The 24,080-nt window shown below is 52.1% G+C and overlaps 3 protein-coding genes across 10 annotated transcripts; 1 reads left to right on the forward strand and 2 right to left on the reverse strand.

Annotated features, from left to right (window-relative positions):
* Positions 1-1,400: 1,400 nt before the first annotated feature.
* Psors1c2 (psoriasis susceptibility 1 candidate 2) lies at positions 1,401-2,425 on the reverse strand. The gene is made up of 2 exons (XM_021150132.2): positions 2,371-2,425; positions 1,401-1,753 (listed from the first exon to the last, which is right to left on the reverse strand). Exons 1-2 carry the CDS (start codon positions 2,423-2,425, stop codon positions 1,401-1,403), a joined length of 408 nt encoding a protein of 135 aa, XP_021005791.1.
* Positions 2,426-4,563: 2,138 nt separating this feature from the next.
* On the reverse strand, positions 4,564-18,514 carry Cchcr1 (coiled-coil alpha-helical rod protein 1). Of its 5 annotated transcripts, none has more exons than XM_021149591.3 (19): positions 18,391-18,514; positions 17,669-17,817; positions 17,326-17,392; positions 17,015-17,228; positions 14,448-14,751; positions 11,180-11,343; positions 10,955-11,090; positions 10,701-10,811; positions 10,379-10,528; positions 9,304-9,414; positions 9,079-9,185; positions 7,348-7,460; positions 7,142-7,187; positions 6,842-6,990; positions 6,564-6,752; positions 6,384-6,485; positions 5,256-5,407; positions 4,998-5,154; positions 4,564-4,855 (listed from the first exon to the last, which is right to left on the reverse strand). In XM_021149591.3, the coding sequence occupies exons 1-19, from the start codon at positions 18,464-18,466 to the stop codon at positions 4,722-4,724; spliced, it is 2,631 nt and encodes an 876-aa protein (XP_021005250.1). In that variant the 5' UTR covers positions 18,467-18,514; the 3' UTR covers positions 4,564-4,721. The 5 variants fall into 5 exon arrangements, with proteins under 5 accessions (XP_021005250.1, XP_021005251.1, XP_021005252.1 ...); XM_021149592.3 differs by having other exon boundaries at positions 4,998-5,115; positions 18,391-18,513; XM_021149593.3 differs by having other exon boundaries at positions 4,998-5,112; positions 18,391-18,512.
* A 266-nt stretch (positions 18,515-18,780) lies between these two features.
* On the forward strand, positions 18,781-22,833 carry Tcf19 (transcription factor 19). 4 transcript variants are annotated; one of them, XM_029470867.2, is made up of 5 exons: positions 18,801-18,912; positions 19,084-19,114; positions 19,194-19,746; positions 20,595-21,141; positions 22,387-22,833. In XM_029470867.2, exons 3-5 carry the CDS (start codon positions 19,509-19,511, stop codon positions 22,391-22,393), a joined length of 792 nt encoding a protein of 263 aa, XP_029326727.1. In that variant the 5' UTR covers positions 18,801-18,912; positions 19,084-19,114; positions 19,194-19,508; the 3' UTR covers positions 22,394-22,833. The 4 variants fall into 4 exon arrangements, with proteins under 4 accessions (XP_021004888.1, XP_029326727.1, XP_021004887.1 ...); XM_021149229.2 differs by lacking the exon at positions 19,084-19,114 and having other exon boundaries at positions 18,781-18,864; XM_021149228.3 differs by lacking the exon at positions 19,084-19,114.
* The last annotated feature ends 1,247 nt before the right edge of the window (positions 22,834-24,080 follow it).

Consider the following 24,080-nt stretch of genomic DNA (forward strand, 5'->3'; position numbering starts at 1 on the left):
AAAGTTAAAAAATACTAATTAGATATGGAAAACGAACTTTTTATTTATTTAATTTTTTATTTTATGGAAGTACACTGTTACTGTCTTCAGACACAGAAGAAGGTATTAGATTCCATTACAGATGGTTGTGAGGCACCATGTGGTTGCTGGGAATTGAACTCAGAACCTCTGGGAGAGCAGACTCTTAACTGCTGAGCCATCTTTCCAGCCCTGGAAAGCAAACTTTCATTGAAAATGCATCTGTAGAGGCTGGGAGGAGTCGGGTATGATGATGCATTCTTTTAATCCCAGCACTGGGGAGACAGAGACAGGTGGATCTCTGTGTGTTGGGGGCCTGCCTGGTCTACACAGTGTCAGGACAGCTAGAACTACATGAAAAGATCCTGTACACACACACACACACACCAAAACAAACAAACAAACAAAAAAGAAGCTGGGAAGAACTGTGTTTCTTTACTGGGCACCCTAGCCAGGCTCAGTGTGGGCCAGAGACCCTGTTCCAGAAGGACCTTGAATGCACCCAGAATGGAGTTCCTTAAAACAAACTGCCCCAGCTGGGTGGTGGTAGCACACGCCTTTAATCCCAACACCCAGAGGCAGAGGTAGGTAGATCTGTGTGTTTGAGTCAGGCTTGCTCTACAGATTGAGTTCCAGATAGCCAGGGCTACACAGAGAAACCCTGTCTCTAAAACAAAACAAACTACTCATACACCCTACGGGTTTACATGTACCACCTAGGGCACACAAGCCACAGCCATTAGAGAGCGGCAAGCTTTCTCTTTCACAGGAACACTAGAGGAGCAAGACCATGGGTCTGCATACCCTTGTGATGTGAAATTACGTACTCAGCCCTCCTCCCTGCACACGTGCAAGACAAGAAACACACACCATTTCTAGATCTCTGCAAGCTAAGAGCTGAGAGGAACGCGGCTGAATATTTAAAAACCTAAGCAACGGTAAAAAATTAAAAAAAAAATAAAAAAAATAAAGCAGACTAGTTTCAGAAGAAAACGTAGCTTTTATTTTTCCATTGGAAGCACCATCCTGATCGACTGTCAGTTCCCAGTTAAGAACACCAGGGGGCAGCAGAGAGCACAGAGCTCAGGCTCTGCCTAGAAGTCCTCCAGGTCTAGACAAGCAAGAACAGGCTGAGTGAGGTAGGAGTGTGCTTTCTGCTGATCAAGAGAAGCGAAGGGACAACATAATGACTGAACACGGACCACAAAGTGGAGGGAGGGGGGGGTTGCAGAGCATAGACACTTCCAACATAGAACACAATTAAAACAGAGACTGAGGAAGGGAACTAAGGGATTAGGGAAAGTTGAGATTCTAAGGGGGGCAGCCAAAGAAAAAGGTGGGCTTTGGTGTGCTCTGTGGAGGCTCACGTTCCCTAGGGTCCCCTATCTATACTCTTCCTGGGGTGGGTCAAGGTCTGGCTCCTCCTGAGATTCATGGTCCATCTCAGGGGCAGGAGGCCAGGGGTTTTCTGGGGGCTGGGTTCCTGCTGGCCAGGGGTCATCAGGCAGAGGAGGTTTAGGGGGATCAGTGCTTGGGGGCTTTGGGGGCCAGGCACCACTGTCAGGAAGATCTCTCCAGGGACGGTTGGAGCCTGGAGGCGGAGGTTCATCAAACAAAGGAGGCGCCCCTGGCCAGGGATCACCAGGGATTGGGGGTCCCAGAGGCAATGGTGGGGAGTCCTCCTCTTCGTGGGTGTCTGTAGATCCGGGAGAAGGGTCACCATTGCCTGAAATGCCTGTAGAGGAGGAAGGAGAATAAGAGATACAGTCGCAGAACACTTCCCACCCAGCTTCATACCCAAAGGTTGAGCCTCACTTAGACTAGCACAGCCTGAGCCCCAAAACAGATCTCAGAGTGACCCCCAAAGTGCTCTCCATACATTTCCCAAACACTGAGGCCATCTTCACATGGTGTGAAAGCCCTAGGCTCATCGGGACCACTGACAGGATCATATTTCCAAATGGTTCTCTGTTCAACCTTGGTTGGGTTACTCTACTGGAACCTCCCCCAGGGTGGTCTGCACTGGAAGTGGTCTTGGCCCCACCTGTCACTCAGGCGCCATCTGTAATAACCAGCCCTCAGTCCCAGTGACTCCCTAGGCCTGGTGACTCCACACAACTCCACACAACTCTATCGCATCCCTCCACCTGACCCAGCAACATATTCAGAATCAAGGTGCCCCTGCCTGCAATCCCCTGCCTGAGCTTCCCCACTAGGGACACTCCAAGAATCCCTTCTGCTCTGCGTTCCTCTTACTCCTTTCCTCCTGGGGGCGTCCCCTCCCTAAGGGTGGGTCATTTCGACCATTTCCATCACCCCAGCTGTGCTCCTGGCCTCTTCCGGACGACTCACCTCCTGCACATAGGCAAAGGACCAGCAGGCCTAGCAGCTTCCAGGTGAGCATCATGGCTGTCTACTGGCCCCCAAGGCGGGGTGCTGGAGTCTAAGTGCTTGAGAACCCAAGAGGCTTTATAGCAGAGGAGGTAGAGGGGGTGGCCAGTCTGTGGGGAGGGGCCAGCTCAGCACCCTAAGGGATCCCTACCAGAGCCTAACTGGTCAAACCTGTTTACAAAGAACCTGCCAGTAAGCATCCCTCTTTTCTGTCCCCCAGTCCCGGGCCCGGGGCAGCCTTGTCTCCCTATGAGTGACCCAGACCCCAGGAGGCTCCACCCTTGTTTTCACACCTCCTCCATCCACACCCGGCAGGAATCAGGACCCACCTGTCATCTTTATAATCACAAGGAAGGCTACCTTTCATCCGTGATAGTTATTGGAAGCCACAAAATGGGGGCAAACCTCGCGTGGGGAAGCTTGGTAATTAGAGGCAGAGGCGGGACGCCTGGGTCAGAAAGCACCTTCTAGACTGGCATCTCAGCCTCTGGAGCTCCGTCCCCCCACTCCCCTCTGGACCATGCTCTCTGGCATGTCACCCCAGTCAGTCACTGGGAACTTCCCAGGCAGTGACATCTAAGGAATTCCAAGGGGTGCCACCTGGGTGACGGGAAGCCAGGATATCCTGGTTCCTGACCCCATGCAGAGGTGACTGCATCAACACCAAAGACTCAGGAAGAGCTCCCCCCACCCCACCCCACCTTGTAACCTTAGAAATCTTCCTTCTTCAGGATGGCCCTGAGCATCAGGGTCCTTAAGACACACCCACCACCACCACCACCACCACCACCACCACCAAGAGAGATTGCTTCAGAAGGCTTGAGAGTGTCTGAACTACAGCTCCATTCTCCACACATCTGTCCCCACCTGGTCGGTTTGGGATTCTACTTGTGGCTGATCAGGGAAACTTGTTTTCCACTTGATAGCCCTGTCCCCAGAGCATCCACCTTGATCCTGGACCATCTCCCTCAGGCTCCCAAGGTTTTAACCCATTGTTACTCTTCCTCCCTCCTCTCACACACAGATTTTTTTTTCTTTTTTCTTTCCTTTCTTTCTGGTCTACAGAGTGAGTTCCAGGACAGCCAGGGTTACACAGAGAAACCCTGTCTCAAAAAACAAAAAAAAAAAAAAAAAAAAAGAAGAAGAAAAAGAAAATGTGAGTGTTTTACATAAAAGTGATGCACAGGGAGGTCAGAAGGCATTGAATCCACCAGAACTGGAGTTATACAGTTGTTTGCCTCCATGTGGTTGTTAAGAATTTAATCTAGATCCTCTGGAAGAGCAGCCAGTGCTTAGGCCCACTTAGCCATCTCTCCAGTCCATCCCAAAGCCCTTCTGGAACTGTGCCCTGCCCCTGCCAGGAACCCCCTGCCATCCATCACAGTGGCCCTGGGCTAGGACAGCATCTGTTGAGATTCCTTGAATGTTGACTGTTTAGTATCTTGCTCCAGGCATTCATCAACACCCAAAGAAAGTGAAGACAAAGGAAACTTGGTCTGGGTAGCAGTGGCACAGGCTTCCAACCCCAGCACCGGTGTGTGTGTGTGTGTGTGTGTGTGTGTGTGTGTGTGTGTGAGTGTATGTGAGTATATGTGAGTATATGTGAGAGTGTGTGTATGTGTGTGTGAGTGTATGTGTGTGAGAGTGAGTGTGTATATGTGTGAATGTATGTGTGTGAGAGTGTGTGTATGTGTGTGTTGGCGGGGTGCACAACACAATAGCAGGCAGATCTTTGAGTTTGAGGGCTGCCTGATTCAAGAAGTGAATTCTAGGATAGCTAGGGCTGCACAGAGATCCTATCCTGGAAAAAAAAAAGGAGGAGGGGGTAGACAGAGAGAGACAGAACAGAATGAACTTGGGTCTCTGAGTTCAAGGCCAGCCTGTTCTACATAATAAGCTCTAAGGCATCCAGGGCTACTAAGTCTCAAAGGTCAAAACAAAAAACAAACAAAACCAACAACAAAATCTAACCAAACCTGGGGTGGGGGTGGGGTGTGTGGGTGGCGGGCTTCTCAGAACACTTCCAGGGCAGTTAGGAAAGAGGTTTGGAAAGAGAAAGGGTAGGGGTAGGAGGCCAAGCTTCTCACAGCCCCTGCCCCAGGAGCTGGCTCAGGGGAAATCCCGGTCTCCCAAACATCTCCAGGCAACTCCACTATTGCCATCTTTATTCATTACAGAGTTTGAATTTGGTGGAAGCTGGGGTTCCAAGGCTTGCTGGGGGGCAGGGCTAGGCTGGCCCCACCCCATTTCCTCCGACCCAACCCTCCTGGGGGTCCAGCTCCAGGCTGGCTTCATTCCTCCTCCTGACAGCTCTAGCTCAGCAGTGGATCTGAAGGAGGGTGCTTGGTGTTCTTGGTGTTCTGGTTATCTTCCACACAAATATCTTCATCTCTGGAAATGGCCTCGCTCAGGCCTTGCAGGTTATCAAGCAGGATGGTCAGGGAGCCTGAGAGAAGAGACATCATGGGGTGCACACCGGGGTGAGAGCAGGCTGCATGTTGCCCAGGGCACAGGGCTGCACTGGCTAGGAGGCCCTGAGGGAGATTCCTGGGCACTGGCAGCACAGATTAAAAGCCAGTGTATTCTACCTTTCACAGATTCCTTGCACGAAGCAGCTGCCGGAGACTCAGATGATGAGGACTCCACAGACCGGGGGCTGCACTTCTTATTCACTCCAGAGGGAAGCACTGCTAACAGGCGCTGCTGCTTGTAACAGAAGAGGAGACCCTCCTGCTTCAAGGTGGCCTGGGGAGGAGAGGGTGAGCCGCCGGCCCAGGCCAGCTACCCGCCCCTGCACACCTTACACACCCACCAGCTACCGTGACTAGCTCCCTGCTGTCCCCTACCAGCATCAGGTTCTTGTCCCTCTCCAGCTCCTGCACTCGCCGTGCCAGCCGCTGCCCCTCTTCCTTCCGGGCTTCATCCTGCAGGCGCCTGAGCTCCTGGTTGCGCTCCTTTTCCTGAGTGGCTTTGTGCTGGATCTGGCGCAAGGAAACCACTAAGGAGATGGGAGGGGGTTAGCCCAGAGCCCCAAAATGAGTCTTGAGCTCTCAACTCTGTCTCTAGGGGTCTCTTCCACACCACGGGTGGGCTGATGTCATGGGATCCTGAGCTCTCTGAGCCCCAAGTACTATCTCCATCCCTGATGCCAACTCCTTAGGCAAGATGTGGACAGGGGCGCCGGAGTCACATCTCCTGTAGCTAGTGCTCATGTGATCTGTTGATGTTGTTTTGAGACAGGTTTCCCTATGTTGTCCAGGCTAGCCCTAAACTATCCTGCCTCTTATTTTCAAGTGCTGGGGTGACAGGAAAGTGCCACCATGTGTGGCTAGGGCTCATGTTCTTACGACGCTAGGTATCATGATTAGATAATTTTCTATCTGTGGGGTGTGCAGCTAAACCATCATGTCTGCTGCAACTTACACAACTCAAATGCCTACACGTGTAACCATGGGAGCACAGGCGAGCCAGCAGGGGTTGACTGTGTTCTACTTAGGGAAGACATGAACATTCATCCAAGTGTTAAGTTTCTGGGGAGGGCAGTCGCCAGAAGTGGGGACACAACAGTGGTGTCTGTTGAGGGGCAGTGATGCAGGCCTGGAGCCAGAGTTGTTCCTGATCTGGTGCTGGCTGCTGTGTGTTCACTGCATAAGAACTCATTCATGTCAGTCCTACATTACTTCGCTACCTACACTTGTCAACAAAAAGCTTCAAAAAAGGTAGGTGTGCCGGGTGTGGTGGCGCACGCCTTTAATCCCAGCACTCGGGAGGCAGAGGCAGGAGGATTTCTGAGTTCGAGGCCAGCCTGGTCTACAAATTGAGTGCCAGGACAACCAGGGCTATACAGAGAAACCCTGTCTCGGAAAAAAAACAAAAAACAAAAACAAAAAACAAAAAACAAAAAAAGGTAGGTGGGCTGGGGAGGGGTTACCAGCCCTGTGTCTCAGTGCTACCTTCCTCCTGGCACATCTCACCAGCCTTGGCCTGCTCCCTCCGGGCCTCGTTCAGCCTCCTCTTTGTGTCTGAGAGCTGTTCCCGAAGCCGAGTTTCCACCTCGGCCACCTTCTCTTGCAGGGCTGCAGGTGAGGGTACGAGACAGTGTCAGGGGGAGCTGCCCATCCCACAGGGTGGCACACACAGCCACGCCCCCACACCTTGCCCGTAGATTTCCTGCTGCTGTGTCAGCTCCTGACGGAGGCTGGCAGCTTCCTCCGTGCTCTCCTGCTGGCCCCGACGTGCTGCCTCCAACTGCTGCCCAACGCTGGCCAGGGATTCCTGGGCACGCTGCAGCTCCTGCTCCAGCTGCTGGGCCACCTCGATCAGCCGTCGGCGCTCCACCTCCCCTAAAAGGAAACTGTGGTCACACAAGACCTCTTGCTGGCACCTGAGCCTCAGATGGTGGAGAGTCTCCTCCAGCCCCACGCAGGCATACCTTGATCCCGTGCCCGGCCCACCTCCTGCTGGATCAGGTGGGCGCTCAGCTGCAGCTCTGCATCCAGGCGGTTCCGTTCTTCCCGTAGCTGTTCCAGCTCAACGCTCAGGTCTGTGTCCAGTGGGGGTGCTGCTTCGGATGGGGGAGAGCTGGGATAGCAATAACAAGAGTCAGAGAAAATTCCCCCAGCAGCTACCTGCTTGGTGCCTCCACCCCTCCTTGGTCCCTCTGGGTCCTAGCAGCCAATAGATTGCCTCCAACATCCACACCCCCCTCCACCTCAACTAGCCTAGACTTTACCTCTCCATGCGCAACTGAGCAAGAGCCACCTTTCGAGCCATCAAACCTGAGAAGAGAAGACAGGGAGATGAGTATACATGGACAGAGGGTGGTGGGAGCACAGGACTGAGTGACAGTTACCAAGGCAACAGAGGATAAATGTGGGGTTAGATCCAGGGCTAAGAGCAAGAGGGCCAGGCCGGAAACCCCACAGTTGCTCTACGTACCCTTAATGGTGTGGACCTTCCGGACAGCATAGCTGAGTCGGTTGCTGAGGCTGGGAATCCGGGCTACAGCCTGATCCATCCTGGTCATGGTGCTCTGGAGTTTGGCCTGAGAGCTGAAGAAGATGTAGGCTGGCTGCTCACCGTCCTCCCTCCCCTCATCCCTTCAAGACCTGCAGGGTCTGGTGCAGAGGACACATTTGTCCTGAAGGCCCTGCAGGGTCTGGTGCAGAGGATACATCTGTCCTGTCCTGTTACATGAGCGGGGAAGTGGGTTGTTAAGTAGCAAGCAAAGGAGAAATGGAAGTCACCAGGAGAGGCAGTGCCTTGGCAGACCCTGCAGGTTAGTCAAGCTCCTTAGCAAACCTAAAGAGAATCTAAGTGCTTAAGCTTGGTAACTGTCAGGTTAAAAACATCCAGCTGAAAATGAACTCCTGCCACAAAACCTACGGTGTCTCATTTGGTCCCTTACAGTCTTCTTGTATGGGTGGGAGAGGATGAGAGACCATTAGGGTTAAGTCAGGGTGGCTAGAACTTCACCATCACGCTTGGCCTGCAATATCTATAATAACCTGCAGTGAGGAACCATTAAAGTCCATGGGCTCAACTCCTACCTGGATCTACATTCTGTAGCCCAGGAAAGGGCTCAGCAACAATTCTACAGCAGCGGGTACCAGAGGCTGACTGAACTCTGAGACCTGTACCTATAGGCTACCACTCAGGCTCCGGGCACTTGGGACCTGCCACAGAGCCCAGAAGGGCTTTCTGGTGACTTTTATTAAAAACCATGTCGGCCGGGCGTGGTGGCACACGCCTTTAATCCCAGCACTTGGGAGGCAGAGGCAGGCGGATTTCTGAGTTCGAGGCCAGCCTGGTCTACAAAGTGAGTGCCAGGACAGCCAAGGCTACACAGAGAAACCCTGTCTCGAAAAACCAAAAAAAAAAAAAAAAAACCATGTCTATGACCTGGCAGAAGGTAAAACCCATACACCACACCTCAACGCCCTCCTGGAGGCAGGCACCCCATATATGACACCCCGACGCCCTCCTGGAAACAGACACCCCATACACCATACCCCAACATCCTGCTGGAGGCAGGTACCCCATAAACAACACCCCAACATCCTCCTGGAGTCAGGCACATGCAGTGCTTTGAATCTGGTTCTTCCAAACTAGCCTGACTCTGTGCAAGTTAAAAAGTTTCATCTTAGCCGGGCGTGGTGGCGCACACCTTTAATCCTAGCACTCAGGAGGTAAAGGCAGGCGGATTTCTGAGTTCGAGTCCAGCCTGGTCTACAGAGTGAGTTCCAGGACAGCCAGAGCTACACAAAGAAACCCCCCCCCCAAAAAAAAAAAAAGCTTCATCTTTTTATTCTGGTGCCAGGGATTGAAACCAGAGATTCCTGAATGCTAGGCAAGTGCTCTACTACTGAGCTACAGACCAGTCCAGCTGTACAATTAGGGTGTCTCCCCCAGCCAGACCAGGCGAGTGTGCAAAGGAAGGAAGGAGGAAGGACTGCACATGGCTCCAGTTCCCATCCCTGAGCTCTGAAGCCACAGCCCCGCCTAGCTGTCCTACTTAGCTTCAGAGCGCACTAGACTGAAGTGCAGGAAGCAGGATCCTCTGCTCTGGCCCAGTTCACTGCGGGTGATGCTGGTGTGATACAGAGGTGACCCCCTCCACCCTGCACCCTCCTGCCCCTCTTCCCCGAGGCTCTTCCAGGCAACAGATACCTGTTCATAGCACCGACCACGAACTTCAGCTGCTCTTCAGCAGAGGCCATCTGCTGTTCCTGCCTCCGCCTGGCCTCCTGTGCCTGATTCAGCTCCATCTGCAGGCTCTGTGAAGGATGCAGTTTTGTGTGTACTTTTTCTCGAAGGCCTCCCTCCCTGGCACCTGGCCCACACACCCGGGCTAGGGTCTTCTCCACCCTCCTCCCTTAGGGAGCACCCTCAGACCTTGATGCTCATCCGCTCCACCTCCACCTGTGCGGTTTTGTCTTGCAGGGCACGCTGCAAGATGGCCTGCTCCTGGCTTTGGGAGGTCACTTGCTCCTGGAGCTCTGCTACCTACGGAAGCAGAAGGAGCTAAGCAAGGAAATCGAGAGCCAAAGCTATGGGAACACGGGTTGGAGGGGAATGAAGGAGACAGGGCAGGAGTCTCCGAAGTCGGGCTGCAGAGACGGCCCAGTGGCTAAGAACGCTGGTTGTTCCTGCAGAGTTCCATTCCCCTTTCCCACATGATAGCTCATAACCATCTGTAACTCCAGTTCTCGGGGAGCAAACACCTTCTGACTTCCGTGGGCACATGGTACACATACATACACGCAGGCAAAACATTTATACACACAAAACAAAATAAGCACAGCTTTTATTTCTTTCTAAGACAGGGTTTCACTATGTAGCCCTGGCTGTCCTGGTACTGACTATGTAGACCAGGCTGGCCACAAATTCAGAGATCCTCCTGCCTCTGCCTCCTAAGTGCTGGAATTGAAGAAGTGTATCACCACACCCAACTAAATTAATAAGTACTACAAAAAAACAAAAAGAAAAAAAAAACCCCGGTGTGGTGGGGCGTGTCTTTAATTCCAGCATGAGGGAGAGACAGGCAATCACTTATAGATCAGTACAGTCTACAGAGTGAGTTCCAGGACAGCCACAGAACATAGAAACTGTCTTGAATCTTCTCTCTGACTCAGGATGCACAAGCACACACTTTAGGAAACCATCCTGACCCAAACCTTCCCCTGACCGTGCCGTGTCCTGGTGGACGCTGTGGCCTCAGAGGCCGTCCCTGACCCTCCTATCCATCCACCTCAGTCTGTCACCACTGCTTTTCCGCAGCACTTATGACAATGTGACGCCTACCCATCTTTTTACGTATCCTTCTAGAACTCAAGCTCCGTGAGAACGGGGACTCCTCGGCTCGGGGCTCTGTGCCCTGCATGTGGCAGTCACCCCGAGACTAACTGTCATCACTGTGAGAGACACGGGGTGCTCCCGGGATGACAGTGACAGAGACGCAGCCCCTGACCTGGACCCTCAGCTGCGTCGTCGAGTCCCTGTGCTGCAGGTCCTGGGCTTTGAGCTGCACCATGAGGGCAAACACCTTCTCCCGCCAGTTGCGCAGCAGCGAGCGGCACTTCTTAGGAAACTCTGGTTCCAAGGGATCTAAAGGCTGAATCTGTACGGGAGAAGAGGGGGGATGGATGTTCTAAGAAAGTGGGGACCTTTGTCCTTCCTATCCTGCCGTCCACAGTGAGAAGTTTACGGGTCTCGGTGGCATACCACCCACTACCCCCAGAAAGGGAAGGCCTGCAGTAGGGCAGGGTCTGGAAGATGAGGGAGGGTCCTACCTTCCTGGTCAGCTCCTCTTCCTGCAGGGCGAGCATGTGTGTCAGGCTCTGTACTCGTACCTGCAGTAACTCCACGGTGGCCTGAAGGTCAGCCCGATCCTCCTTCAAGTGCTGGGAAAAGGAACTCCACCAGTCAAGATCCCCATGCTACCTCAGGCTGTGAGCAGTCTCAAGGGCAGCATGGCTTCCCCTCTAGGGCACCTGTGCTCTCTCCTCCCAGGCCATGCCCTGATCCCTGGTGTCTTTTCTCCCACCTTCAAGGTGTCTAGAAGCTCCTTTCGTTCCAGCTCCCATTCCTGGCTAGGAACCTCAGGAAGAACTTGTTCCCCGACATACTTCCTCAGATTCTCCACCAAGGTCACCTGAGCTTCCAACTCTTCTTGGGTCTTGCTAAGATTGAAACAGAAATGGATCAGTCCTCGGTAGGACAGCCTGGCGATGCTGCACCGCTCATTAACAGCCCTGCACAGCCCACTGACCTCAGCTGGTTCCTAAGCATGTCCGCCTCCTGCTGGGCCATAGCCAGCTGCTTGGCTTCCCCTGCCCGTTTCGCTTCCAGGCTATTCAGAGACTTCTCCAAGCCCTCGGCCTTGCTGGCCAGATTGTCGAGAGCCTTCTGGTGAGCCTGTGTCAGGGAGGACAGCTGTGGAGGAGGAGCATGCTCAGAGTGGGCCAGCCTGAGGGGCTGGAGAGCCCAGCAGAGCAGACCCAAGCTCAGTTCCCAGCACCCAACAGGCAGTTCAGAGGATCCAATGTCCTCTTCTGGCCTCTGAGGCCCTCAAACACGTGGTATACACTCACTGACACAACACACACTCACAAGCAAAAATAAATCTTCAGGGGGTGGGGCGGCTCACCCCACCTTGGGGCCTTGTCTCTCAGAGAGCCATCTAACTGATCATGCTGCTGTAAGCAATGGAGGAAATGTTGGCCTCTGGTTCTCCACAGTTAGTTTTAAACAATCGTCAGCTCCTGCCAGTTCACTTCCTGGTCTCTCCGTGTTCATTGCTAACAGCGAGAGTAAAGGACCCCACCTCATGCCTGAGTCTTTCAGGCTGTAGAGACTTGAGTTAGGAGCCCCAAAAACCTTTGTGAAAAACCTGGACAGGCCAGCATACACCTGTAATCACCCCTGCTCTGTGGGATGGGAGGAGACACGGGCAGATCCCTTGAAGCTCCTGGTCTGGCCTACATGATAAAGTTGCAGGTCAATAAAAGACCCTGTCAGCCTGGCATGGTGGCCCACGCCTTTAATCCCAGCACTTTTTTTTTTTTTTTTTTTTGGTTTTTTGAGACAGGGTTTCTCTGTGTAGCCCTGGATGTCCTGGAACTCACTTTGTAAACCAGGCTGGCCTCCAACTCAGAAATCCATCTGCCTCTGCCTCCGGAGTGCTGGGATTAAAGGCATGTGCCACCATTGGGGGGCAGAGGCAGGCGGATTTCTGAGTTCAAGGCCAGTCTGGTCTAGAGTGAGTCCCAGGACAGCCAGGGCTACACAGAAAAACCCTGTCTCAAAAAAACCAAAAAAAAAAAAAACACCCAAAAAACAAAAAACAAAGATGCAAAAATAAATAAATAAATAAGTAAATAAATAAATAAAAGACCCTGTCTCCAGTGAAAGGAGCTTGAGACCCACACCCGAGTTTGTCCTCTGACCCCTACACATGTGCCAGGCACCCTCACCCACAGACCCACGCCTGAATGTACACACACTCCTCAGTGCATGGTGGGAACAAATGTCTTCAACCCCACGTGCTGGCTCCTCTTTGGTCAATCTGACATGAGCTGGAGTTATTTGAGAAGGGTAACTCAGTTGAGAAAATGCATCCATTAGATCATGCATCCATTAGATCATCCTGTAGGCAAGCCTATGAGATATTCTCTCTGACGTGTGATTGATTTGCAAGGACCCCGGCCCACAGTCGGGTGGTACCACCCCTAGATAGGTGGTCCTGAGTTACATAGGAAAGCAGGCTGACCAAGCCATGAGGAGCAAGCCAGTGAGCAGGGCCCCTCCATGGCCTCAGCTTCCCTCAATGGACTATGAGCAGGGTGAGATAAGCCAGAAGCCCTTCCCTTCCTTCCCAAAGTTGCTTTCTGTCAGTGCTTTATCAGAGCAATAGAATTCTAGCACTTGGGAGGCTGAGTTGGGAGAACTTCCTCAAGTTCAAGGCCAGCCAGGGCTACAGATCAAGACTCTACCTTAATAGCCCTCTACCCACAGAAAACAGACTTGCTACACCCACAAAGCCTACTGCAGGAACAGCACACTTGCCAAAGCTCTCTCCTGTGGCTCTCCCTGCTCAGGCGCTGTTCAGCCCTCAGGGAGACCCCTCATCTGCCCTTTCCCTGCTGGCAGCTTTCTGAGCTCTAGCAGCAGGTTGGACCCTACTTCTGTGTGATCATGAGGATGCTCTGGGGAGGGAGGGTCTTTCTCACTAGACCCCAAACAGTGCCAGGGGCAGCAGAGCAGATGGAGCTGTGGAGCCAATGGGTAAGGGGCATGCCCTGCTTCCTCCTACAGGGTAGGTCAGCCCTGCCAGCCCTGACTCCATTACCAGTATCAAGTTTGCAAAGTCGAGCACAGGTGTTTTTAGACATACGAGCCTGACTCTGTTATTGCCCTCTTTTTGTTTTTGTTTTTTCTGAAGCTTGGCGTGGTGTCAAACACCTTTGATCCCAGCACGTGGGAGGCAGAAGCAAGAGTCAAGGCCAGCCTGGTCTACATAGGGAGACCCTGTCTCAACAACAACAACAATTAAACAACAAAAACCTCTTCTTTTCTGGTGACACGGGGGTGCTGAACCTGTAGCCTTGTGCAGAGAGCAGGCAGGCACTCTGCCCTGAGCTACAGCCTCAGTTACTTAGAACCTGCCAATGGCTATTTGACTTTACACTGTAGCTGTCTTTAGAAATATCAGAAAAGGGCATCGGATCCCATTACAAATGGTTGTGAGCCACCATGTGGTTCAGGACCTCTGGAAGAGCAGCCAGTGCTCTTAACCGCTGAGCCATCTCTCCAGCATCTTTTGACATTCCAGCAGTCCATCTCGCTCACAATGTCTGTCTAGAGCTGACTTCTGAATATGGTACCACTAATAGAGGTTATGGAACATCAGAGTAGGGCGCTTGCTTAGTCAAGCGACAGATTCAGAGAGCCTTCCTACGGGTAATTCACAGGCAACAAGGCTGTCCCTGCTCCCATATTACCAAGAAGACACTCATCTTTAAAGCCTCCCTTCCTGAGCTCTCCACCAGCCCGGGGTGGCCCTCTCTGTCCCTAGACTATGCTTCAGCACTTTCCCAGTTGCAACTGGCTATAGCTGCATTAAGTGTGTCCCATGCAGGCAGGCTGTCGGCGCGGCGGCGCCTTTCATGAGAGCAGACTCAGACAACTTGAATCCCTAGTCAGCTCCTACCTCAAGGACGGCAAAGAGAAGCGCTGGGCAGCCTGGCTGAAAAATCTACCTTTCCCAGTGTTCCCTACGACCCATACCACTGCCCCACCCCACCCCACCCCGACCCCAATCCTTCCCTCCGCCACGTTCTCTGAGTACAGAGGTTAAGAGCAGGTTACGAGCTCACTGGCTCCCAAGTAACAGGTGCAGCCTGAGGGAAACCAAAATACCCAAGTATTTTGGGGGGCTTCCCCCACCCCCCACGGGTCTGCTGCTCCCGAGGCTCCTTGCAATTTACTGGACAGCGTGCCCTGATATGTTTCTAAGCCCCTCCCACCCCCGTGTTCACCTGCTCTTGGTGCAGACTCTGAATCTCCTCCAGCTCCTTGTGCTTCGCCTCTTCCAGGTTCTTCCGAACCATTTCAGCTCCGGCCAAGGCAGTGCGCAGGCCCTCGGCCTCAGCTTGCCCAGCCTTCTCTGCCACTACCAGAGCATCCAGCTCCACGGCCTGAGTCTCCAACCTCATCTTCTGCTGCAGCGAGGTCTCCCGTAGGGACCGGACTTCCTCCTCCAGCCGCCGCAACTCTTGGAGCTGCCGTGAGATCAGCTCGGCCTGCTGGCTCAGGGCACTGGAGAACCCCAGCTCCAGAGACCTTCAAAGACAGGTGGGCACAGGTGAGCTGCTGGGAGGGTGGAAGCAAGGGGCTGAGCTGAGGCAGGAGGATATATTCATCTACCACACCACTGTCAATCATCCACCAAGTCCCTACTAAGCACAACGAGGTCATCCACTTTCTGGGCTCAGTCGACCTAAGGGCTAGTGAGATCAGGAGAAGAAGAACACCATCTCTCCAGAGATCCACACATAAGCAGGCAGATGGGTTAAACGGCAAACAAGCACATCGGAGGGCTTCATGTTTTGAGTTCGAGGATGTCTGAATTCTAGATGAGGGCAAAGGACAGGGTGAGGCAGCACTGGGGCAGAGGGACCTGAGCTTCTGCTACCAAGATGGTGGCAAAGCCAAGTGATTTTTTTTTTTTTTTTTTTACACTTTTGTTGTTTCATCTTGTTTGAGACAGGGTCTCATGTAGCCCAGGCTGACCCAGTACATAGCAGAGGCTAGCCCCAGACTTGGGATCCTCCCTGTGCACCAAGGCATGCATGTGTGCGCACGCATATCCACACGAGAAATAAGTATATAAATGCAACAGAAGAAGAAGGAGGGGGAGGGGGAGGAGGGGGAGGAGGAGGAGGAGGAGGAGGAGGGGGAAGATGAGAAGAAGAAGAAGAAGAAGAAGACGACGACAAAGTCACTCACATTTCCCGATGGTGTCTTCCACTTCCCTTCCTGATCTCTCAGTTGCCAGGGGACTTCCCTGACCTTGCACTATGTCAGCAGGCTGGCATCTGTCTTCTCTAAGACTTTTCCCAGGCGTAACTGGGATTACAGGCACTCACTGTTACACCCTGCTCTTTCGGTGCAGGCTTTTTCCATGAGTGTTTGGTACATTGCACAGGGAGTCTGAGGTGTCTGCATATCTGAATTAGTTATGTGGAGGCTCCAGAGGCATCTCTGTCCCTGAGAATGGCAGGATTTCCTTTAACTGGAGGCTAGCAATGACTTGCCACAGTTCCTTACTATCTGTCTCCTAACATCCCCCTCTGACAGAATGACACCCCAGGAAACTGGGGGAAAGACACAGACGAAACAAAAGTAAGAATTCTCATTCACACAGAGCCGAATATCCACGGGGGCTAAGAGTGCTTGCTGATCTTGCAGAGGACCTGAGTTCAGTTCCCAGCCCCCACCCCACCCCACATTCAAAGGCTGACAGCTGCCTGTAACTCTAACTACAGAGGATCCTTCACCCTCTTTTGGCCTCCAAGTACGAATGCTCACACACAGTCATACACACATAAATAAAGTCTTTGTTGCTGTTTTTTTCCGGACAAGTTTTTCTCTGTGCAGCCCTAACTGTCCTGAAACTCAATCTCTAGACCAGGGTTGGGGCCTTGAACTCAGGGATCTGCCGACCTTTGACTCTCTAGTGCTGGGATTAAAGGCAGGCCATACTAAGCTCAAAAATAAAAATCTTAAGGCTGGAGAGTTGGAGCAGAGGTTAAGAGTTCTTTAGGGGGCTGGTGAGATGGCTCAGCAGGTTAGAGCACCTGACTGCTCTTCCAAAGGTCCTTAGTTCAAATCCCAGCAACCACATGGTGGCTCACAACCATCCGTAACAAGATCTGACTCCTTCTTCTGGTGTGTCTGAAGACAGCTACAGTGTACTTACATATAATAAATAAATAAATTCTTAAAAAAAAAAAAAAAAAAGAAGAGTTCTTTAGGGGCTGGAGAGACGGCTCAGCAGGTAAGAGCTCCGACCGTTCTTCCAGAGGTCCTGAGTTCAATTCCTAGCAACCACACGGTGGCTCACAACCATCTGTAATAGGATCTGATACCCTCTTCTGGTGTGTCTGAAGAGCTACAATGTACTCATATAAATAAAACTAAATAAATCTTTAAAAAAATTTTTTTTAAACAGTCTTAAAACACACATTGACACCAGGCGTGGTGGCGCACACCTTTAATCCCAGCACTTGGGAGGCAGAGGCAGATGGATTTCTGAGTTCGAGGCCAGCCTGGTACAAAGTGAGTTCTAGGACAGCCAGGGCTACACAGAGAAACCCTGTCTCGGAAAACAAAAAAACAAAAAAAAAAAGAAGACATTTACATTCCTTATATAGTTGAGAATTTAAGTCCAATCTCATTAACCCCAACACATGTGGTCTATTCGTCATAGGGGCCAACAATGGTCTATAGAAAAACCACACAATTTATAGAACCAGGGGCTGAAATGAAGGCATGCGAAGGACCATGAGTCAATCTGAGGAAGAGGTGATTGGCCGATCCCTACCTGCCTCTCCGCCCTAGCCCCTGCCCATCTCCACAGAAATCCTGTCCCCACGTGGTCACTGTCGACCTCTGAGCATCTAGCCGTCTCTCTAAGACATCTTGGCTGGCCGGAGATTGGACCAAGGGAACCTCTGAAGCCCATGTCGGGGCCATTCTTGGCAGAGTTGGAAGGGGCCGAGCTTGGAAGTGGGAGGGAGGAACCAGCCCAGCAAAACCTGAGGGGTCACAAGAATAAAGACTGTCAGATTCTGAGAGAGGGAGGGGAGTGGGGAGAGGGAGATGATCCTGGCCTCCTTGACTAGCCTCACTGACCTGACGGTGGCAACATCTTCCTGTTATATGAATCCTGTAGATCTTGTCTCCAGTCACCTCTGTTTCCCTGGACAATAGGAGAAACAAGGATACTTCAGTTCAATTTTCAGGCCACCTTCCAAAGAGAAAGCCCTATAACAACAAAGTCATAATCCTTAAGTTACTGACAGGTCTATCGGGCTGTAAGCTTCTCTTTTCCTACTTCCCTAAGGCAGACGGTAACCAAACCACTTGCTTGTCCCAACTACGCTCCTGATAGAATGAACCAGGCAACAACCCTAAGGTAAATTTACTGAGATGAGGCTTCCTTCTACTTACAGGAATCTGGGTGGTGTGCCCTTACCTTCCTCCTTAAGTGTCTACGGTCCCTGCAGCTCAGGACTCTCTGGACACAGTATAAGGAGCCCACTCTCCACAGTCCTTGCCATGGAATGGTAGGGCCGTTGGGAAGCCCATCTAGGCACCATCGAGCCAGGATTTCTGAGTCATTTCCTATTAAAGAATTAGCCCAAGGCCTGGTCCCGGAAGAATGAGGCCACATGTGGGGTTAAGCGTCTTCCCGAGGATCCCTGAGGAATCGGAGCAGCCTGGAGCCCGTTGCTGGGAAGCCAGCTTCCTGGCAACTCATCTGGGCCTCTCTGTAACGGGCCTCAGTTGCTCTCTATCCCCTCGGCTTCCATTCCCGATGCATCTCTCTTCCGAGTCCTACAGCATCTTCTTTCCCCCACTTCCATCAGAATTCAAGTTTTTGGGTTTCTTTTTTTTTTCTTTTCTTTTTCACTCAACCCCCGCGATTCCTACCCGTTTCTCTTCCTAGACCTAGTCTGCGTCTTTTTCGATGGAATTATCTTGGTCGCTCCCTGTCCTGTCTCCCCCACTTCTCTCCCGCACACACCCCGGGCTAATCCCCGTCAGGACCCTGAACTCTGAGGCTGTCTTGACCTCCTCATCTATCCTTTGACCCGGCTCCTGCACCCCTCTTGCCCTGTGGATCCCCTCCGCCCCCCTTGCGCCCCCTCTCAGACTCTTCCCGCCCCCAACTGACTCTCCCCGAACGCCCCTTACCCAGCGCGAGATCCGCCCTCTTGCCACGCCCCTTACACCTAGCGCCCAGTCTAGACGCCACACCCAGATCACGCATGCGCGGGGCGGCGGGCTGCTCTACAGCTCCATTTCTCCCTACCGGAAATAGGAAGAAGAAAGGTGCACGCAGGCACCCTGACGCCCCAAACTTTCTCCGCGCCCTGACGGCCCCTCCTCTCCCCGGGAACCCGGGAAAACGTGCCGGCCAATCAGAAGTGGCGGAGAGCGAGAGATTGGCAACTCCTCCCCGCACATAGGCCAATAGAGCAGAGAGGTGCAACTCAGATAGCCAATCAGAAGCAGCCGGCGGGGGAGGCGGGCTCGCAGGCGCGAAGTCGGACCCGGGAATTCCGAAGGAGGAGTCTGCGCGGCGCGCGCGCGCGCGCCTTCGCCCAAGCCCCGCCTTCGGGGCGGCTTCCTTGGCTGTCAAACCTCGGCGGGAGCGCGGGACGCAGGGTACGGATTCCCTTCCTCAGTTTACCCCGCGAGCGAAAAAAGGAAAGGGTGAGATCCATTTTGTTACAGAATTAGGGACCCGTCTGCGCCGCCCTTTGCTGGTGACAGCGAATTCACTTCCCTTAGGGGAACTGATCCGAATAGCGGGTGTGGGGGGGTAAGATGGAAGGGGTGCTCTACTTGGATTAGAAAGTTTAACCATAAACTCCCTGACTCCAGGCTACACTTAGGGAGAAGACTCGTGTCGCACGTACGTTTGTGTACCAGGACCCCCTTCACCCACTCTGCCTGTTCTCAGCTGCGGTTTAAACTAGCTTTGCCTTGCACAGATTGTCGGAGGCTCCCGGATGTTGAGCGGCCTGAGGATCCGGCTTCACTGAGGTGCCACAAGACGTCTTCCAGGTTTTGCATCGCATCAGGACTTTACTAGAATTGTTTTTTAAACCACATCTTGACAGCCTCTGTCTTGGTGCATATCCAGGCCTCTGGCGCTCTGAATCTGCACTGCTTAAGTTGGCATTAGGCACAATACTTAGCTGTTGACATCAGAGAGAACTGAATTGAAGCCCACGGTGCATGACCGAGGAGTAGGAGAGGGAATGGACTTCTGAGGTGGGCGAAGTGGTGCAGAGGGGGCACCCCCCATGCTGCCCTGTTTCCAGCTGCTGCGTATAGGGGGCGGCAGGGGCGGTGACCTCTACACCTTCCACCCCCCGTCCAAGTCTGGCTGCTCCTATCGATTGGGCTGCAGGGCCGACCTGTGTGATGTGGCCCTGCGGCCCCAGCAGGAGCCCGGCCTCATCTCTGGAGTCCATGCAGAATTGCATGCTGAACTCCAAGGGGACGACTGGAGGGTCAGCCTGGAGGATCACAGCAGCCAAGGTAAGCAATGAGCAGAGAGCCCCAGACAGACATGAGTAAGAGGAGCCTCTGGGACCCTGCTACCTGCCTCCCAGAGTCCTGCTAGCTTGGTAAGCAGTCTTGGTTCTGTCAGCTCTACACAGGACTAAACCTGCTTGTCTGCTTTAGCTTACACCGGACCTAAGAGGGATGTGCCCGCAGTCATCAAATTCTACATTCTAGTATTTAGCTCAGATTTGACTGTTTCCATGTTTGCTGAAGCACCTTGTTCCTGTTAAGGCATTTATGAGTGTTTTAGTGATCTAGGCATTCCGTCCCAACCCAAGGCAGTCCACAAAGGCTGGGGTTTACCTCAGTATTCCATCTTCAGGTCTTAGCTTCCTAGACCAAATGCAAGGTTTGAAACCTGACCTGAGGTGTCATGGGCATTATTAGTCCCCAACAGGCAACAGTGAGTGCTTGCCGTTTATGGTCTGGGCCCTATTCTGTGTTAGATGTAGATGGATGCTGTCTGCAAGGGAAATGAGACACAAAGAGGCTAAGAGACAGCAAGGGGCAATCTCAGCACTTCAGAGCTGAGGCAAGAGGATCCTGAGTTCTGGGACTGTCTTCGGAAGAAAAAGAAATAAGCCCTTTATCAGAAGTTGTGTTTAAGCCAGAGCTAAGCACAGAAAAGCAGCCTCCCACTGTCATTGTTGAGAAAAACAGGCTTGTCCCTAGCCAATAAAGCTTGCATGTGAGGTTTTGAGTTTTAACGCTTAACCCTGTGTTCCCTTGAAAATTGAACAGCCAGCCAGATCATGTTAATTCTGACTACAAGCCTGTTCCTGTTCTTGTCATTTGTCTTATGTCTGTCTCATTATCACCAGGGACTTTGGTCAATAATGTCCGACTTCCAAGAGGCCACAGACTGGAGTTGAGTGATGGTGACCTTCTGACCTTTGGCCCCCAAGGTCAAGCAGGAAACAGCTCCTCCTCAGAGTTCTACTTCATGTTCCAACAAGTCCGGGTCAAACCTCAGGACTTTGCAGCCATAACCGTCCCTCGGTCTAAGGGAGAGGCTGGTGGCGGTTTCCAACCTATGCTGCCCCCGCAAGGGGCACCTCAGAGGCCACTCAGCACTCTCTCCTCTGCCCCCAAGGCCACATTGATTCTCAATTCCATCGGCAGCCTCAGCAAACTCCAGGCCCAGCCTCTCACCTTCTCCCGTGGTGGTGGCAGGCCACAGGGCCTAGCTGTTCCCTCTCAGCATGGGGAAGCACAAGTTTCGTCTGCTCCACCCACAAGAAACCGGAGGAAATCAGCTCATAAGGTGTTGGCAGAACTAGATGACGAGGTTTCCCCAGGCCCCCTGTCGGTCCTGACGGAACCCAGGAAGAGGCTCCGGGTGGAGAAAGCTGCTCTGATAGCCAGTGGGTAAGTGGGGGTCACCTGTCAGCACCTCGAATTCTAGACCTTTGAACAGCCTCAGACTGAGGTCTTAGAAGGCAGGGAAGGGGCGGGGGGGGGGTGCACAGGCACAGCAGACGCCCAGGTTAGCTTTCACCCATAAATGCATGACAAGCTACTACGTGGGAGCAATGGTTAGGACTGGACTATACAAAGCAACCTGGGAGACAGGGAACAAAGAGATGTCTCACTAGAAGAGCACTGCCTAGCAAGCACCTGACTTGCCCAGGTTTGGAGTCCCAGCAGTATACATAAAAAACCATACTGACACTGTCTCAAAACTAGAGAGGAGAGCAGGTCAACTCAAGGGTGATTTGTTTGCCTGCATGATTGGGTATCACTTGCATGTAATACTGGCAGAAGCCAGAAGAGGGCACTGGGTTCTCTGGAACTGGAGTGAAGGTTGCTAGCCGCTATGTAGGTACTGGGGTTCAAACCCAGATCCTCTCTGGAGGAGACACCCAACTCTTTTTTTAATACAAGGTCTCACTGTGTAATCCAGGGTAGCCTCAAATCCCTCATGTAGTCGGGATAGAGCATTCAGAATGGAAGTTGTATTGGATTGAAGACGTCAACAGCTCATATCCAAAGCCAAGTATCTTTTGTGCTATGTGTGTGTTCTACTTAACATCCTTAACCTCCAAGTTCCTCTATCCCAGTCCTTTAGCCTCCTGTTCTGGCTACCAGTTACCCAGAGGCGAGTTAATCAAAGGGTTTCTCAGGAACACTCACTCCCTTAGGGAGTCCTGTCCAGCCTCTATTTGCTAGAAGAGCCTGGGTTTGGTGTGATAGCTGTGACATCTGGTACCCTCTGGCCTGCACTGGCTACAGCATCCAGGATGCCATATTGGCATCTTGACTTTGCAGCCAGGACACAGATGTGACTCAGGGTCAGGCACAGTGTAAGAATGGATCTTGGGCAGTCAGATGGGCTCAGCAATTAAGGGCACACTGGCTGCTCTTCCAGAAGTCTGGAGTTCAATTTCCAGCAACCACATGGTGGCTTGTGACCATCTCTAAAAGGGATCTGATGCCCTCTTCTGGCCTGCAGGTGCACATACAGGCAGAGCACTCAAACATAGTAAAAAGGAATCCTAAGGGCTGAAGCATTGTGTGTGTGGGTGTATGTGTGGGTGTGTGTGTGTGCATGCATGCATGCAAAACATTCATTCAAAAGTTACCATGGCCTTTGAGAAATGTCTTTCTCCAAAGGGAATGACCACAGGGAAATGTCCATTGATATAAACTGACTCAAGGCTGGAGAATGCTTACGACTGAAGTGACAGAAATGATGGTTTCCTGCCAAAGATGTTGCAGCCTCCAAGTTACCAGTGAGCTACAAGCCCAGTCACAAGGAATAAAGCCTTGTCTCCATGGATGCCAGGATACGTGCAGTTAGAGCACCAGTCTCAGAAACCATTCCTAGAAGGTATGGTTTTATTTTGCTGATGCCAGCATACCAGGCAAGTGCTCTGCCACAATACCCTAACCCTACTCATGTTCTTGAATGGCATCACCAAAAGCACCCTGAAGGACCCAGAGCACATTCCCAAGGCTTCCTCATGCCACCGCTAGCTAGTACCACCACCAGCTGAGTCTCTGGGACTAGCTTTTCAGAGCTGTCTTTATTCCCAAATAAAGAATAAACTGTTTCATCTACTTGCGTTGAATCTAAGTCTGTTTTTCAAACGATGGGAAGATTAGATTTGGTGAGGTCTGGAGATGGAATTCTCCATAGCACAAGGGCTTGTGGAAACCAAGCGTGGAGTTGGGCAGGAGAAGACTATGAGTAAAGGCACTTGCTGCCAAGCCTAGTGACCTGGACTTGACCCACAGGACCTGTGGGTCCTGGTTCTCTCCTGTCCATGGAGAGAACCAACATTTTTTCCTCACATTGTGACAATCTCCACACATAAATATGCACATACTTACTGTGTCCAGGCCAGCTTGGTCTTCATGAGATACTAACTGGGGGAGGGGGGGGCAGAGATCTGGTAGGGCTGACATTCAGCAGCAAAAATGCTTCAAGACTTGGCTTTGGGGGCTGGAGAGATGGCTCAGTGGTTAAGAGCACTGACTGCTTGCTCTGCCAGAGGTCCGGAGTTCAATTCCCAGCAACCACATGGTGGCTCACAACCATCTGTAATGGGATCCATTGCCCTCTTCTGGTGTGTCTGAAGATAGCTCATATACATAAAATAAATAACATTTTAAAAAATAAAGACTTAATATGGGGGTGGTGGCGCGTGCATTTGATCCCAGCACTCAATGGGGATGCAGAGGCAAGCAGATTTCTGAGTTTGAGGCCAGCCTGGTCTACAAAGTGAGTTCCAGGACAGCCAGAGCTATACAGAGAAACCCTGTCTCGAAAAACCAAAAAAAAATAATGATGATAATAATAATAACAAAGACTTGGCTTTGAGTGGAAGAAGAAATGGTTCAGCAGTTAAGAGCTATGGCTAGCTGGCCTATGGTGGTACATGACTTAATCCCAGCCCTTAGGCAGGGATTGGCTGGATCTGAATTCATGGACAGCCTGGCCTACAGAGTTCCAGGATAGCCAGGGCTACACAGAGAAATGTCTCAAAACAAAAACAAAAAAGCCGCCGGGCGTGGTGGCGCACGCCTTTAATCCCAGCACTTGGGAGGCAGAGGCAGGTGGATCTCTGAGTTCCAGGCCAGCCTGGTCTACAGAGTGAGTTCCAGGACAGGCTGGGCTACACAGAGAAACCCTGTCTCGAAGAAAAAAAAAAAAAAAAAGCCAATGGCTCTTCTTGCAGAGGACCCAGGTTTGGTTCTCAGAACCTACATGGCTGCTCCCAACTTTCTATAAATCCAGTTCCATGAGATCTAAAGCCTTCGACCTATCCTGGCATTGTAGACATGTGTACAAACCCTACTCCCAG

Source organism: Mus caroli, unplaced genomic scaffold (genome assembly GCF_978045245.1).
Source record: "Mus caroli unplaced genomic scaffold, Mus_caroli_1 scaffold_18, whole genome shotgun sequence".
In the NCBI taxonomy this organism is placed as follows: domain Eukaryota; kingdom Metazoa; phylum Chordata; class Mammalia; order Rodentia; family Muridae; genus Mus; species Mus caroli.